The 17,309-nt window shown below is 49.2% G+C and overlaps 1 protein-coding gene across 7 annotated transcripts in view; it reads left to right on the top strand.

The window, feature by feature from the left end:
• The window catches only part of LOC146869396 (omega-hydroxyceramide transacylase-like), a 485,268-nt gene that overhangs the window by 445,348 nt on the left and 22,611 nt on the right, over positions 1 to 17,309 (top strand). For 6 of the 7 annotated variants that reach the window (XM_085599720.1, XM_085599727.1, XM_085599723.1 and 3 more), the window contains one exon: positions 15,266 to 15,326. The exons of the other annotated variant lie outside the window; for it this stretch is intronic. In XM_085599720.1, the coding sequence (XP_085455846.1) occupies positions 15,266 to 15,326 (61 nt within the window). The remainder of the gene's footprint in view (positions 1 to 15,265; positions 15,327 to 17,309) is intronic. 7 annotated transcript variants of the gene reach the window in all.

The following is a 17,309-nucleotide window of genomic DNA, read 5'->3' on the forward strand; positions in this document are numbered from 1 at the left end:
GAGAGACGTCCGGTTAAAGACAAAAATGAGTAATGCATTTGCTGAAGAAAATTCTTATCTACTCATGCGGCATACCACTTTTTGCATTCGGGACCATAAGGGAACTTTGTGGCACCATATATAGACACCTGTCGTTTTTTTGAGCACTAGGTGTAGCTCTACAGTTCTTTAGATGATTTATGATTTGTCAAGCTTCTGTTTTATGGTTGCTTCTGTGATGTGTGAGTTTAATTTATAGCACATGAGTACTAGATTCTGCGCAGGGAAGCTCAACAGTACCTGCTATCGACTAAAGGTAGTAGGGAAAGTTTCATAGTTTCTTAGTCTTAACGTCAAGGACCATTAATAATACATAACAGTAAAACTCTTGCCGGAGATTCTAGTGGGCAGTGTAGTGCACACAGTACTGTCCTTTCAAGAGTGTCTGGGATGTAGTGTGGGCAGTAGGTTTGACGTGTCTCGTTGTGGCTGGACAGTGTTTGTGCAGTTGTTACCTATCTGCAGAGGTTGTGTTTTGCAGTATGCTTATTTCTTAGCTGCTCGTGGTGAGCGCTCATCTTGGGGGAATCTTGGATCCCTGGTTAGTGCATGTCACAAGTCTAGAAACCGATGGTGAAAGTGCGCGGTACAAATATTTTAACATAACATAGGTCCTCTGGTAAATTGAGGTCAGACCATACGAGCTTCATTCTTAATTTCTTCCGCCACATCCCATTCGGCAACATCTCTCAAACACCTGGCCAACTCTGGCATATTTGGAATCCAGTGTATTACCAGACTTCTTCTGGCCAGTCATTGGGTGAGGTCTACAAACGTTATCTTCACTGTGCTCCTTGTATGATAGGATGCACTGCCCAACAGAAATACTTGCAGCACTAATTGGTGTTCTAACTGTAACCAGTCCATGTGTGTGTGTTCACGGCATGCTCCTAACAGTTCTGACCGTTATGACCTTGCTATGTGAGGTGATGGTATGTTGCACACCTTCCTGGTCATATCCGGGGTCCTTTGACCTAATTTGTGTAACATGGCCAGTGTAATGTATGTGCAGCGAACATAGCTAAATAGGATCAATCAGAAGCAACTGTTACTGGACACTTTTTTAACACTTAAATACATGTGTCCTGCTTTTTAAATACCTTGCAACCTGCTCTATGAGCCTTTAGGGCCTTCCTTAGAGGTGACTTATAAGTATTAAAAAGAAAGGTATAGGTCTGGCAAAAGGTTTATTTTGCCAGGTCGAAATGGCAGTTTAAAACTGCAGTGGCCTGAGACAGGTTTTAAAAGGCTTCTTTAGTGGTTTGCACAATGAGTGCTGCATTCCATTAGTTGCATTTAATGTACAGGCCCTGGGTACTTGTCGTACCATATGCTAGGGACTTTTTCTTTTATTTAAACCTTTTTATTGGCATTTATGTAATAGTACATACAACACATTAATACAGTTGATATTGACTTACAAGCAAGATCGCACAATCGTGCCCTATGTTGACGTTAGAGCGTGTAGACCTAAAGTATGTAGGCCCCCACTCAGTCTTTGACCTGGCGACAGTCCCAAGAGGCCTGTGTCGAAGTATAGCTAACCAGCTTGCATGGTGGTCGCTGCGACTTGTTGGGGTTGTGGGGTGTGTCTGTTCCCCCCTTGTACTTTATCATAGGGGTTATGGGATGTCAGCCGTGTGTTAACCATGAACAAACTGGGGTTATATCAAACTGGGGTGCACTGTGTCGCAGATGATGATTACTTATAGTATTTCGCCTGAGAGCTATACCATTGCGAGGTATCATGCTGGAGTTACGCAGGTGTGGGGGGGGAGAGGGAGGTGGGATCACTGATCACTGCCCATGCGAGGGCGTGGTGATGAATCAGTCGTGGCCTGCAGTTGCGACCTGTGGGATGTCTGGACCCCCTGTACGTCTCCCTGGGTAGTCTCATGGGCCATGGGAGCCCCGGGGGAACCGATCGTCCACGGTCCCGCCTCTGTTATTGTTTCTTGCGCAAAGGAATGTAGTAGCATGGCCCCAGGGCTTGGAAATTGGGTGTTTGCGAAGTCCCTGGAGTAGTCCTTCTTCCTTCCTTCTTAGAACCTCGCAAACTCCTGAGGCGGAAGCCGGGAGACCGCTGAATTTTTAAAACTGTATTTGTGTCTTGTGTCACTTACCGCTAAATACTTGGCATTTTAAAAGCGCACTCACCCATCAGGCACCTCCATAGTGGGTTTTGAGAAACGCCTACACAGCGACCCCTTCGCTGCAACGAACTAATCCCAAACAATCCATTTTGCCGCCATCGGCGGCGAGGATTCGAGGCCACGCCTACCCTAGGCCACGCCCACCCGCCCTTCATAGTATAAAAACGCTGCTGACAGCATACACAATTTAGAACCTCGCAAACTCCTGAGGCGGAAGCCGGGAGACCGCTGAATCTTTAAAACTGTATTTGTGTCTTGTGTCACTTACTGCTAAATACTTGGCATTTTAAAAGCGCACTCATCCATCAGGCACCTCCATAGTGGGTTTTGAGAAACGCCTACACAGCGACCCCTTCGCTGCAACAAACTAATCCCAAACAATCCATTCTGCCGCCATCGACGGCGAGGATTCGAGGCCACGCCTACCCTAGGCCACGCCCACCCGCCCTTCATAGTATAAAAACGCTGCTGACAGCATACACAATTTAGAACCTCGCAAACTCCTGAGGCGGAAGCCGGGAGACCGCTGAATTTTTAAAACTGTATTTGTGTCTTGTGTCACTTACTGCTAAATACTTGGCATTTTAAAAGCGCACTCACCCATCAGGCACCTCCATAGTGGGTTTTGAGAAACGCCTACACAGCGACCCCTTCGCTGCAACGAACTAATCCCAAACAATCCATTTTGCCGCCATCGACGGCGAGGATTCGAGGCCACGCCTACCCTAGGCCACGCCCACCCGCCCTTCATAGTATAAAAACGCTGCTGACAGCATACACAATTTAGAACCTCGCAAACTCCTGAGGCGGAAGCCGGGAGACCGCTGAATCTTTAAAACTGTATTTGTGTCTTGTGTCACTTACTGCTAAATACTTGGCATTTTAAAAGCGCACTCATCCATCAGGCACCTCCATAGTGGGTTTTGAGAAACGCCTACACAGCGACCCCTTCGCTGCAACAAACTAATCCCAAACAATCCATTCTGCTGCCATCGACGGCGAGGATTCGAGGCCACGCCTACCCTAGGCCACGCCCACCCGCCCTTCATAGTATAAAAACGCTGCTGACAGCATACACAATTTAGAACCTCGCAAACTCCTGAGGCGGAAGCCGGGAGACCGCTGAATTTTTAAAACTGTATTTGTGTCTTGTGTCACTTACTGCTAAATACTTGGCATTTTAAAAGCGCACTCACCCATCAGGCACCTCCATAGTGGGTTTTGAGAAACGCCTACACAGCGACCCCTTCGCTGCAACGAACTAATCCCAAACAATCCATTCTGCCGCCTTCGACGGCGAGGATTCGAGGCCACGCCTACCCTAGGCCACGCCCACCCGCCCCCTTTCTCATCCTATAAGGATGTGCAATCACCGGACGCGCAGCGGACGGGCGCAGCGGGCGCGCCGTCAGCGCGCCAAAGGCGCGCCAAAGGCAACCCCGTCTGGGCCCGTCCGGGCCCAGACGGCCTTAGGCCTAGACACTACGCCCAACTTGCAGGAACGTATCTCGTACACCCAAGATACACTGCTTGCATGGAACCCGAAAAAACACCCCCAGTGCAGATACATCCTCAAAGAAGACGCCCCCTTTGCAGGATGTATCCTATGTAACAAACCTGAGGAAACGGAACGCCATCAAGGACTTCGGCTCGGCCTCCTGAACTGCAGATCCCTAGTAAAACACGCCCACGAAACCAACATCCTCGTCCAGGACCTGATGCTAGACATCTTGTTTCTGACTGAAACTTGGCTGACCTCGCACAGTGACTCCGACCTGGTCAATGCAACACCCCCCGGCTACCAAATTTGCTGCCTGAATAGACCAATCGGTAGAGGTGGCGGCCTAGCCATTCTCCACAAAGACCATCTTAAATGTAGAATTGAATCTGGAACTGTCAAAGATTGCGAAAACTGCAATTTCACCATCCAGATCTCACCATCAATCTCCCTTTCGGGACTGCTAGTGTACCGTCCGCCAGGCCCTCTAGGAGAATTCACCAGTACGCTGATGGATCACATTTCACTCAAGACTATTTCAGTCTCGAACTTCCTCCTCCTAGGGGACCTCAACTTGCACTTTCTTGACGCCGCGGACAATGCCGCAGCCAACTTACTTGCTGACCTCACTACAGCCGACCTCCATCTGCGAAATCCTAAGGCCACCCATGAGAAAGGACACCTCCTGGATCCAATCTTCACCAACATCAAGAACCTAAATGCCCAGGATCCCACCCCCCTACCTTGGACAGACCATATGCTGATCCCTTTGCACTGGTCACTCAAAACGACACCAGCAATCAAACAGAAAACAAGGATACGAACTAGACGGTGGCACAAGCTAGTACCAGAGGAATGGGAAGCTAAATTACATGAAACCGTCGGCCCGCTATCCGCGGACCCGAACACCGCGGACAAAGAATTCAACGATTGGTTAGCCCATCCCCTGGACAGCCTCATCCCACTTACCAGTATTTTAAAACACGTTAAAAGAATCAACCCCGCTCCCTGGTACTCACCTGCCCTCAACGCCCTTAAGAAGGAATGCAAAAAGGCAGAACGCACTTGGAGGAAAAACAAGTCAACAGCAGAGAAAAGTGCTTATCAATCCTCCATGAAAGCGTATAAACGAGCCCTACACGACGCAAAAAGGGCCTTCTATGAGGAAAAAATAAAAAGCTCCGCCTGCTCAGCCAAGGAGACCTTCTCCATTCTCAAAGAGCTCCTCCATGTCCCTGACCCACCGCAGAAACCCATGGACCCCAAAGCAGCGGAGGAAAAATGTGCCAAGTTGGCCACCTTCTTTGACGAAAAAATCAAAAAAATACTTACCTCCCTTCCGGCCGCTAACCCTGACTCCTTGGAGAGAGCTAAGGAACCGCCACCCCCACCCGACAAACCTAATCTAGCGTCGTTCGGCCCTGTGACAGAAGAGGAAGTGACGGCTACCCTCACATCAATCAAGAGCGGAGCCCCTAGCGACCTAGTCCCCATACGGTTAGTCAAAAACATCACTCAGACCATAGTCCCCCAATTGACAGCCCTCATTAACATCTCGTTGGCACAGGGTGAGGTCCCTTCAAACTGGAAGGAGGCAGTCGTAAAAGGGCTTCTCAAAAAACCATCTCTAGACCCGGCAGATCTATCCAACTATAGACCCATCTCGCTCCTCCCCTGGATAGGGAAGGTCGCCGAAAAACTTACGAACAAAAAACTGTCACACTTCCTGGAGTCAAACCGACTCCTCAATGACTCACAGACAGGCTTTAGACCAGGGTACGGACACTGCTCTCCTCGCGGCAGTAGAAAAGACCAGGGAAATCATCGATACAGGAGGATCAGTGGCAGTGGTCCTCCTAGACCTAAGTGCGGCCTTTGACACGGTCAGTCACCAGGTCTTAACCCAACGTCTCGACAATATCGGGATAAAAGACAGGGCGTTGAAATGGCTCTCGTCTTTCCTCTCCCGACGCTCCTTCCAAGTATGGGAAGGCGAAAGCCGCTCCCCCTCCATCCCCCTCCAGTGCGGTGTGCCACAGGGCTCATCCCTGAGCCCCACGTTGTTCAACGTGTACATGGCCCCACTGGAGGAACTGGTTTCACCCTTTGGAGTCACTATCATCAGCTACGCCGATGATACACAGCTGGTGGTGACGCTTTCCCACCCCAAACTAGAGCCCTCCAACCTCCACGACTGCCTCTCCAACGTACATCAGTGGATGAGTAACTCCTCCCTGAAATTAAATGGCTCCAAAACAGAGATCCTGCTCCTAGGGCATAACACCACGTACCTCCCCCCTAACATCTGGCCCGCTTGTATGGGTGAACCCCCCACCCCCAAGACGGAGGTCAAGAGTCTAGGAGTATGGCTAGAGTCAGACCTCTCCTTTAGGACACAGGCAAGAAAGACGGCCGGCATATGCTACGGACTACTTAGATCCTGCAGGAAGGTGGTCCCCCTTCTGCCTTTCCAGTTGCGTCTCTTGCTGATCCAAGGCCTAATTCTATCCAGGCTGGACTACAGCAACGCCATTTACCTGGGATCCCCCGAATCCACTCTCCAAACTCTGCAGAGAGCACAAAATGCCGCAGCTCGACTCCTAACGAACACCCCGGCCAGAACATCTGCCAAGCCTGCATTGAGGTTGCTGCACTGGCTCCCTATCAGGGAAAGGATAACTTTCAAGGCCCTCTGTCTAGCCCACAAGGTACTTCACAACACTGGCCCCCCAATCCTAAATAACTGGATCACACCCTACAGACCCACGAAAGCGCTTCGCTCCGAACACGGAAACTTCATCACAATCCCCAAGGTGAAGAAGGCCCGTATAGGTGGCCGCCGTTTTTCGGTTAACACGGGAAAAATATGGAACGCACTTCCCCTGAACCTAAGAGCAGAACAAAATCTCCTGCGGTTCAGAAAATCTCTCAAAACTCTACTCTTCCCCTGAGCCACTCCCCCTCCTGACTGTCTTCCCTGGTGAGTTAAGAGGTTTAGCGCTGGGATACCCTCTGGGTGACTACGCGCTCTAGAAAACCATAAATAAATAAATAATAAAAATCCGCCGTACCCCACTTTTTGACCGCGCCCACCCATGCCGCCAGGGGAGGACCCTCCGGTGCCGTCTAATGCATAGTGATGCACCGTTTGGCCAGGAGGAGCACCAAGGAAGCAAATCGCCTCTCTACTTTCATGTGTTTGTGTCGCTTATGAATACCCAGGGCGCTAGCCTCCCATGTATATAGGTCCTGCAGCCTGTGACCGTTCGAAGGGCAGTGTGGATCGTGTGCCAGTAACTGTGAAGTGATGGACAATCCCATAACATGTGTAAAAATGAGGCTTAGGTGGGATCACTGATCACTGCCCATGCGAGGGCGTGGTGATGAATCAGTCGTGGCCTGCAGTTGCGACCTGTGGGATGTCTGGACCCCCTGTACGTCTCCCTGGGTAGTCTCATGGGCCATGGGAGCCCCGGGGGAACCGATCGTCCACGGTCCCGCCTCTGTTATTGTTTCTTGCGCAAAGGAATGTAGTAGCATGGCCCCAGGGCTTGGAAATTGGGTGTTTGCGAAGTCCCTGGAGTAGTCCTTCTTCCGCCGTACCCCACTTTTTGACCGCGCCCACCCATGCCGCCAGGGGAGGACCCTCCGGTGCCGTCTAATGCATAGTGATGCACCGTTTGGCCAGGAGGAGCACCAAGGAAGCAAATCGCCTCTCTACTTTCATGTGTTTGTGTCGCTTATGAATACCCAGGGCGCTAGCCTCCCATGTATATAGGTCCTGCAGCCTGTGACCGTTCGAAGGGCAGTGTGGATCGTGTGCCAGTAACTGTGAAGTGATGGACAATCCCATAACATGTGTAAAAATGAGGCTTTGGGCTCCAGGCATCTGGGGCAGGCAAAGGAGCTGTCTGGGAAATACTTCTGTAATTTTTTGGGAGTGACGTAAGCCCTATGCAGGATGTGCAATTGTATGTTCCTGAAGCGGTAGTTGCGGGATACTTTTTTGGTATGCTCAAGGGCCCTAATCCATTCCCTGTCATGTAGTGGTCTGCGAACGTCGGTTTCCCATTGTTCTCTGAGGGGTGCAAGCGTGGGTTGTTTAAGAGTTCGTATGGCTTTATATATCCAGGTGACTAAGTGTCGCCCTGGCCCCATCTGCAGGATCGCATGGCTTACCGGATGTGTGGGGGGTTCCGTGTCAATCGTGTGCCACTGCTTGCGGCAGTCTTCTAGGAGCTGTCTATGCAGTAGGAACTGTCCCCTGGGAAGTTCGAAGTCGTTGACAAGCACCTCAAAAGTCTGTAATTGTCCCTCAAAATACAACGCCCCTACTTCTGTCAAGGCATAGTCAGTCCATATGTGCAGCATTCTCTCTGTGTAGTGTACCTGGCCCTTGGGGAACCCTACTAGCGGCAGAAGCGGGGAGTACGGAGGTGCAGCCGGATTCATTCTACGAATGCGTGCTAGACAGGCGCGCGCAGTCATCACCTGGAGTGGCTTAGTTGGCAGCGGTGCTGCCCCTTGTAGCATGATACGGTGGATAGTAGGGGTTTGATTGTGCCCTGTCGTGGTGATCAGTTCCCTCTGCGCCCGGCCCGCCGTCCGGCGGGACGCCCATTGCAACTGGGCGGCCAAGAAGTATGCCTCAAAGGATGGGGCCTCTAGTCCACCTTGGTCAAGGGGCAGTTGCAGTTTTGCAAGGGCAATGCGCCGGTGGCCGGAGCCCCAGATGAGGATCTCCATCAGGGTGTCGAGCTCACGAAATAGGGATCGTGGGGGGACCACCGGAAGATTGGAGAAGAAATATAGCAGGCGCGGAACGAGGATCATTTTTGCGACCGCTATCTTCCCTGTGACTGCCAGTGGGAGATCTTTCCAAAAGTGGACAGAGGATCGAATGCTAGCCATCAGTTTGCAGTAGTTACCCTCGTATATGTCCTGCGGCGTATGGTATAGTCGAACTCCTAGGTAGCGGACCGCTTGGGGGCTCCATGAGATGTCCACGTTACCCATTCATAACTGACATTGGGGCATGGCCTGCACCAAGGGATATACAGTGGATTTGGGCCAGCTGACTTTGAGTCCCGCTACTTCCTTGAAGTCTTGTAAGATGCGTAGTATAGGGGATAGGATAAATCTGCTGTAATATTCCGGACATAAATGAGCACGTCATCAGCGTATAGCAACACTGCATGGGTGGAATTGTCCATTGGAATACTCCACTCCTCGCCCGCGGCACGGAGGAGGGTTGCCAAAGACTCCATTACCATGGCGAAAAGTAAGGGGGAGAGTGGACAGCCTTGCCTGGTGCCTCGACAGACTGGAAAGGAGGCAGAAATAAGGGAGCCTAGCCTCTCTCTGGAGCTGGGCGCGGAGTAAATGAGCTTAGTGTAGGCTAGTAGCCGGGGTCCTATTCCCATGCGTTGCAGGACCCGAAATAAGTAGGCCCACGAGAGGGTGTCAAAAGCTTTTTCGAGGTCCAACACCAGACACGCTGCCCGGGGGAATTGATCATGTATCTGGTCCTGCACGTGGAACAGCCGCCGGATGTTTTAAGAGGTATGTCTGCCCGGAACAAATCCATTCTGATCCGGGTGGATCAGCTGCGGAAGGACCGTGGCATACCTATCCGCCAGGATTTTTCAGTAAATGTTATAGTCCGCCGGCAGTAAGGCTATGGGCCGATAGGAGGCCAGCCGGTGAGGGTCCCTATCTGGCTTAAGAAGGGGCACTATGACTGATTCGCACATGGATTGGGGTAAAGCACCCCCATCTAGGGCCGCCTGGAATTGCGACTCCAGCTGGGGGACCAATTGGGACGCAAAGGCGTGGTAAAATTCTAGCGGGAGGCCATCTAAACCAGGGGCCTTGTGGGTAGCTAACACCTTCATTGCGTGTCTTATTTCCGTCGCCTTGATAGGCCCATCGAGGTCTTGGCGGGTGTCGCGATCTATGTGGGGTAGCTGGAATCGATCTAGAAAATAGGAAAGGGTTTCCTCAGGTGCTTGGGTGGGACTGACATATAATAGTGTGTAGTGCTCTTGAAAGGCTTCTAGGATCAAGTCCTATGAGTATAAAAGAGTGCCTTGAGCATTACGAATGGCCGTGATGGGCAGAAGGGTCGAGTCCTGCTTAACGAGCCATGCCAATAATGTGCCCGCCCTGTCTCCCTCTTTATGGACACGGGCCGCAAACGCCGCAAAGTTATATCGGCGCATACTTGCCAACGCCGCCGCATATGCAGTTTTGGCGCAAGCAATCTGTGCCGGTTTGGCGTTATCCGGGTTGGCCTCTTTGGTAAGGTCGGCCAACGCTTGTTCTGCCTTTTGGATGTCACGCTCCAGGACCCGTCGGACTCCCGTGATGTGGCGAATGCAGGTACCACGCATTACGACTTTAAAGGCATCCCACTCCTGCGCACGTGTAGTGGCCGTGTTTGTGTTTTCCTGGAAGTAATGGCGTATGTGGTCCGCTAGAGTTTGTTTAAAAACTGGGTCGTCAAGACAGTCCCTAGGGAGGCATCAGGTAGGGACAGGGGGGTGCGGCGGGCGCCATCGGATCGCTATTGTGTGGGCGTCGTGATCTGATATGGTTCTGCCTAGATAGTCCGTGTCTGAGATGATAGGTAGGATGGTGGGGGAGCAGAGGAAGCAGTCCAGGCGCACCCTAAGGTCGTGAGGTCTTGAATGGAACGAGTAGAGTCTAGTGGTAGGATTCCGGGTTCGCCAGGCATCTGCGAGGGACCAGTGTTGTGCTCATGATACAAATCGTTTTGCCTGCGCTACAATGGGGGACGTCGGATGGGGAGGATGGGGCCTATCCAGTGTTATGTTTTGCACGCAGTTGTAATTCCCACCCAGGATCCAGGGTATTTGTGTGTATGTGCTTAAGGGGGTGGAAAGCGTGTCCCAGAATTTATTTTGGTCTGCGTTGGGCCCATAGATACTCCCCAGCAGTACTGCCTGACCGTCCAACCGCCCCTGCAATAGAAAGTATCGGCAAGCTAGATCAATTGTGTGAGACTGCTCCTGAAATGGAACACCGGGACATACCCATATGAGGGTGACCCGGGCGAAGGCCGAATATGTCGTGGCACATATGATACCCCTCCATCGCCTGCGCAATTTCGCCACCTCTCCTGCTGTAAGGTGCGTCTCCTGCAGGAATGCGATTTGTGCATGGTGGCATTTGATGTAAGCATATATTGAGTATCTCTTGCGCGCGGTGTGCATACCGCTCACATTCAGTGTAAGGTTGGTGGTTCTACCAGTGTGTGCCGTCGGTGCATGCGTAAGGTGTATAGGGCAGGATGGGCCAGTGGGCTCCCCCGGAAGTCCCGAGCTCTAACCCATTCCTCCAATGCCTGCGCCACTAGGATGTCAGCGCAGCTGCTCAGCGGCTTGTGGGCGGGGACACAATGCGGAATAGGTATGTTCGGGGGAAAGGGGAAACTGGGGTGGGGCGAAAAGAACCTGCCCCAACGCGGGGGACCTATCGTCAGGGGCGATGCGTAGAGACTAGCTCTCAATTGGTGCGAGAGCATCAACATAATGTAGGGGTACCGGCCCGTGTCCGCGAGGGGTCTCGACATGTGGGCTATGCGCGCAATCTATGGCTGTCCGCTGGTCTGCCTATTTGCATTTGGGAAGAGTAGGCCCAAAGGTGGCGGGAAGGCGCATGTATTACGAGGGCTATCAGTATCAGTATGCAGAAGGCATCGCCCCTCGCCCTAAATCCTCAGCATGTTCCAAGGGTCCATTCATATCAAGTCGTCTGCCGTTCGCTGGGTAACCGAGGGCAGAGCCACCGAGTCCACCCCGGACTGTGTCGCTTCACTGTCCCCTTCCTCCTCCGATGTAAATATGTGGGGGGCCCGTTCAATGTCTGTTGTAGGGGAGGCGGGACAGAGGCCCGCCACCGCTTTCAGGGCTTTGCGTCTCTCCTCCTCTCTGCTCCAGATCCGGGGACCCACCATATGCTAGGGACTTACAAGTAAATTACATGTACCATTCAGGCTTAGGCCATTTCTACCATGTTTTCAAGGAACAGCACAAGCACTGTACTACTGGTTACCAGGAGCAGAGTGCATAGAGTCCTTAAAGCCAACGAAAAGGGGTCCAGCAAAGGAAGGAAAACATCTGAGGAGACCCTGTAGAAAGGGCCTAGTCTAACTGAGGTAGAAAGTAATCTAGAAATTGACATATAGAAAAAGAGATGGATCTTCAGTTATCCCCTCAAGTATCTGAGGTTGGGTTCAATGTGGATATGTGGAAGATAGAAGTTCCAGAGGATGAGCCCTACAGTAGGAAAGATATTTCCCAAACCTCTTCTATCTTGCTGAAAACAATGAAAGGCAGTGTTAGGAGTCTGTGTTTAGGCTACTGGTCAGTCGATATGGTATGAATAATTTTGAGAAGTGCTTTGGGGCTCTGGTTGCAATGACTTGTAACATTCACATGGTTTTGCAGGCAAGCCTTTGTTAAATAGGTACTCATAGCTTCTTTAGGGACTCACATAACAAATCTCTTGGGTCTAGGTCAAATGCTGCCCTCAAGTCAAAGAAGCTAGGAATACCTATAGCTCTCCTCATGCAAATAATACTGCATCACAAGAATTATGCCCAGGTCTACTGGGGACCCCAGTGTGAACTGACTGATTGTTTTTCAATACGAAGGGGATTGAGACAAGGCGGCATGCTCGCGCCTACGCTCTTCTCACTTTATGTGAATGACGTTCTCAAAGCTCTGCTAGAATGTAATCATGACTCCATCAAGCCAGAAGGGGCCCGAGTGCCTGCACTTCTATTTGCAAAAGATATGCTCTTGCTGTCACGAATGCCGAAGGGTCTGCAGCTGATCATTTTAATGCATACTGAGAAAATAAGGGATTAGAAATAAATATAAATAAGACCAAATACATGGTGCTCAGACCACATAAGACCTTTAGAGGGAATTTATGCTTCCGACAGAAAAGGCTTGAACGTGTCACCAAATCTGAGTACTTGGGTATGATGCTTGCTAGCAAGTTGTCCTGGACTCCACATATACCAAATGGTAGAGTCGTTCACCAACAAAGCGCCATGGCATTACTCAAAAAGCATCAGGTGCCGATATCCAGAGCCATGTCCCCAGCCATTGAAGTGTACAAGCCCGGAGAATTGGCAGCTGCCCTATGTAGCGCTGAACTTTGGGGAACAGACAATGCTGAAAAGTTGACACTGAGTGAGAACAACGTTGGAAGGTGCTTATAACATCTCCCCAAAAGTACCCCTCTTCTTCCTCTGTTTCATGATCTAGCCCTTAAGAGAGTAGAGCGTGCTGCAGTCTTAAGACCTCTGCTTTGTTGGGTGAGGATTTGGACAGTACCGGAGCTTGCTCATAGAGGCAGGGAATGAGGGAACTACTGAAGTTAGATAAGGTCACCATCTTCCCGTGGTTCCGACTGTCAAATTCTGGCATGTCAAATTAGGCTAAGGTGTTTTTGGACTGAACTTCACTCTGACTATGCTCTCTAAAAGTGATCGAAATTCGTTTTATTAATTTTTTTCGTAACTTGCCTGAAATTGGCCGTATGCCGCATTTTGCAACCCCCCACCCTGCCCCTCCTCTGCGCCACGTCACTGCCCCAGTAAAACGCCCTACACGGGCCGTCACTGCAAATTGCGCATGCAATTTCAAGGGTGCCAAAAGGACACCCTGTTGCAACCGTGAAATATGCATGTGTGCACATGTGGTGCCCATACATGCCCTAAGGGCATGTTTGTGCATCACATGGCACCTAGAATTGTGCATTTTTCTAAGTATTTGCAATTTACCACCAACTTGAAGTTGGTGGTAAAATGCGATTCCCTTAAAGCAGGGTCGCAAATTTAAAAATGCTTCCTGCATTGCATTTAGGGAATCGCAAATTGTGATTCTGTAAATGCATTCACAAAATAGGTAATCACAAAAATTGTGTTTCCTTATTTTGCGATTGCCTTTTGGGATGATACATCCAAAAGACTTTTTTTACAGTTCGCAAACGGGCCACTTCTGCGAATCGGCCCGTTTGCGAACGAGAAAACGCTTGATACATCTGGCCCGTAGTCAGATACGACGAAAAGGAAAAATGGCAAAGATGACTCTGGAAGGTGTAGTTATACCTTGTGCAACTGAATGTCAAAGAAAACATGGCACATGTTTATTTTTTTGCGCAGTGTAAGCGAGGCCAAAAAAGAAATGGTCACTCCATTATATCTTTATTTAGGGTTCAGTAAATATTAAGGGTCTTGAAAAGTGACACATCCCCTCACACAGTGTTTAGTCTAAGTAGCTATTTATTTGCAGTAGGGCGCCTGCGGAGGGCGGGGCATGTTTTTTTAAAAATGTATTCCATTTTCAAAGATGCTATTACAATGTTGATGACTAGCTGAACCTCCTTTATTGATTATTGTGTTTTATGTCTGTTTAAAAAAAAAAACAGTAAGAATCTTATGACTGTAGAGACAAATTTAGGTGGTATTCATAAAGTACTTGCACTTTTAGTTTTTTATAGTTTTAAATATTATCAAGTGACGGGTATAACTGGTGGACTATTAAAGGGGGATAAATATAATGGCAATTCGAAATACTGTACATTCTTTTTAACTTTTTAACTTTTAACATATTTGTTAAAATGTCCTAGTTGTCTCGTGTTAAGTTTATGTTATTAGAGATGGCAACTTTGGTTTTAAATGTAACGAGAAGCATCATGAATTTAGAATAGATAAATGTACCTTGATGGTGTCTAGTAGATTGTTGCATTAGCAACCGGTGGGGCAGCTCTCCTCGAGTCTTATTGATTCGAAGAAAAATTTCTCTAAGAGTCTGTGGCCTGTTTTTGTATAATCATGAATGACAAGTTATCTGGTTTTTAAGTTTATTCTATGAATTGTATTATATTGGATTACGTTTTTGAGAAATAATTTTCCGAAATAAACCATGTCTTACTCCTACTAATGGGCAGCTTGTTGAGCATTCTCTGGGCTGAAGTCACATGGTAAGAGTATTTCAAGGTAAAGAAGAAGCGGGCGACAAAATGTAGTGCTTGCGCATCAGTGCTTTGGTTGGTAAACCTTCATAGATGGCTTTGCAATAACTGATACATGATAGAGCTACTGCCATGATCAGAACAGTATGGCCTTCAGTCAGCAGAAGAGGGAGCATCGAGCGCATGCGACAGAGGTGGAAAAACATGTTTTGTGTCTCCGAGTTCACCTGGGTAAAGAGAAAGCAGCCTGTGTCGAAGATGAGGCCCACATTCCTGACAGTGTTCCAAGGTGTGCGAGGGCTGAGCGGAAAGAGAGGGGCCAGGCGGTCATATCCGTCTCAGGGTTTCCGGGCCTTAAGAAGGATTCCGGCTTGAATGCCATTCATTGAGAGCCAGCTGCCTGCCATTAACCATTCACTTTTGTGCTTTGATATGTGCTTGAATATTAGTGGCAGAAGCATTATAATATTTGTGAATTTTTTCATGTTCATGCCAAATAAATGCCAATTCAACATGTCCTAAAGTTTCTTGATTAAAGTTACTGAAATGCATTGTTGTCCCACAGGTTCTGAATGACTTCCACTATCAAGGGTACAAGGACGCTGTTCTGTTCTTACATAGTAACAGTAAGTTTAGAGAACCAGGGCTATATGGATTGCATGAGTCCGCATCTGTCTATATATGATTTGGTAGATCATGAAATGCCTACTAACCAATTAATTGATAGAACTCTATCTGCACCCGCCTGTCTTAGCTGGCAGGTGTTCATGTAATGTAACCACCTGTGGCGTCGCTATACTGATGGATTTGAGATCAGGCCCACCTTAAACTGGAAAGTGCCTATCCCCGGTCTTTGCCAAGCATTTGGCACCGTCTGGCGGAGACACAAACGTTTCAATAAGGAGAAAAAGAGAGAAAGAAAGAGAGGAGTTGGTTTTCATTTCATTATTTTCCATTACAGATGAACAAGGTCTCTTTTCTCAAGTTCATGTATTTAATTGAAAGCTGATGTATGAAGTGCATCACCGCATCGCCGATACCCGCCTATAAGGCATATCTGACCTGTGTTAAATGTTTGTACTATTTCGCTGAACTGTCCTATTAGAGTGATGCAAACAGTGTAAACATTGGGTAGGATGCAAACCTTTTCAGGCTGATACATCAAGCATTGCATTTGAGTACCTCGCTACCATAAAACTGGTCATGGTAATCTCGGTCTAGCTCGGCCACCGTGTTGAAGCACAATGCTGTTGAATGATGTGTTTGGCTACAGGATAAACTTGGCATACAAGAAGAAAAGAAAGGCCACGGAGCTCATGGGAGGAAGGGTCACCCACAAGAAGCAGGCTCCCACCGCCAAGAACAGAACATGTCCCATTGGATAGGTGTAGAGGGAAGGCTTGCTGGAGCCAATGACCAATGAGAAAGGAGGAGGAGATTGTGGTTGGACGACAGGGGCGAAGGACATTGTGAGGCTGGCTGAGTCATGTTCATGACATCATGGCAGCCAGTTCCTTGGGTACCCTGAGGAAAAAGGGCACGGTAATTTAGGCAATGGCATTGTGGCCAGGGAAGGTGGGTGGAAAATTCAGGTTAGGTTTGTTGGGACAAGTTGAAAGCGTTGCCCAAATGGTCATATAATGCTGCAGGAGTGGTGTGGGGCAGACCCATGGGACCAAGAATCGTGCAGAAATAAACATAAGGTCATCGAAAGCAAGAGAGGGAAGGAATAGCACAAACCCAAAGGCCGTGGAACATGCAGAGTGCGTCACAGCGTGCCCTTCAGCAGGCAGACCAATCGGTTCAACAAACACGAAGAAGGAAAAGTAGTGTTAGGAAGTGAATAGAGGGGGAAACCACCGAAGACAGGCATATCAATCGAACGAAGTGGTGGAGAGACAAAGGGGACATTGATGCCTTGGGAAAGAGGAAAGCTTGTAATGGGAAAGCCTACGTGACAGGTAGATAGAAATGCATGGGTACTGTAGGCTGGGGAGGGAGGGAAGCCTGATAAGTGAAGGGCTGCTGGGGCCAGAGAAATAGGAGAACCTGGAAGAGACTAACCAGGGCATGGGCACAAAGGGAAACCTATACATTGCAAGCCTGGTATCGATGAACAAGGTATGATCGTGTTAATTACTCAACTATATCCCCCGTGAGCCAAATGCCAGGCTCACAGGAATGCACCAACCATGACAAATTCCAGTGAAGCCATTGGCACCCACAATAACACCCCCATCTGGCCTTTCATTCTAGACGAATACTACCCCTCCATGCCTCCGTGGTTTTTCTTTTTTGTCCTCATATGCCATCAAACACAATGAGCCCTACCCAAAGGTGTTCATTGACCGTCTGCCATTGTCGCTGCTTAATCTGAAAGAGTGAGAATGGTGGGGAATCCCCCATACACCTCATCACCTCAGCAAATTAAGCTTAGTCACAGGACCAGATGAACTCGGGATTGCGCTCTCTCCATATAGTGTAAGCAGTCCAAAGCCTTCCGCCTTCCAGCTTCTCTTACAGTTCAGTTCCAACTACCCCTTCATGTGAGCGCTAATTTGTTTGCAATGTTAATTCGTCTTTCTGATACCTTATGTATTTGGCTCACT

Source organism: Triturus cristatus, chromosome 1_1, assembly GCF_964204655.1.
Source record: "Triturus cristatus chromosome 1_1, aTriCri1.1, whole genome shotgun sequence".
NCBI classification, from domain to species: Eukaryota; Metazoa; Chordata; class Amphibia; order Caudata; family Salamandridae; genus Triturus; species Triturus cristatus.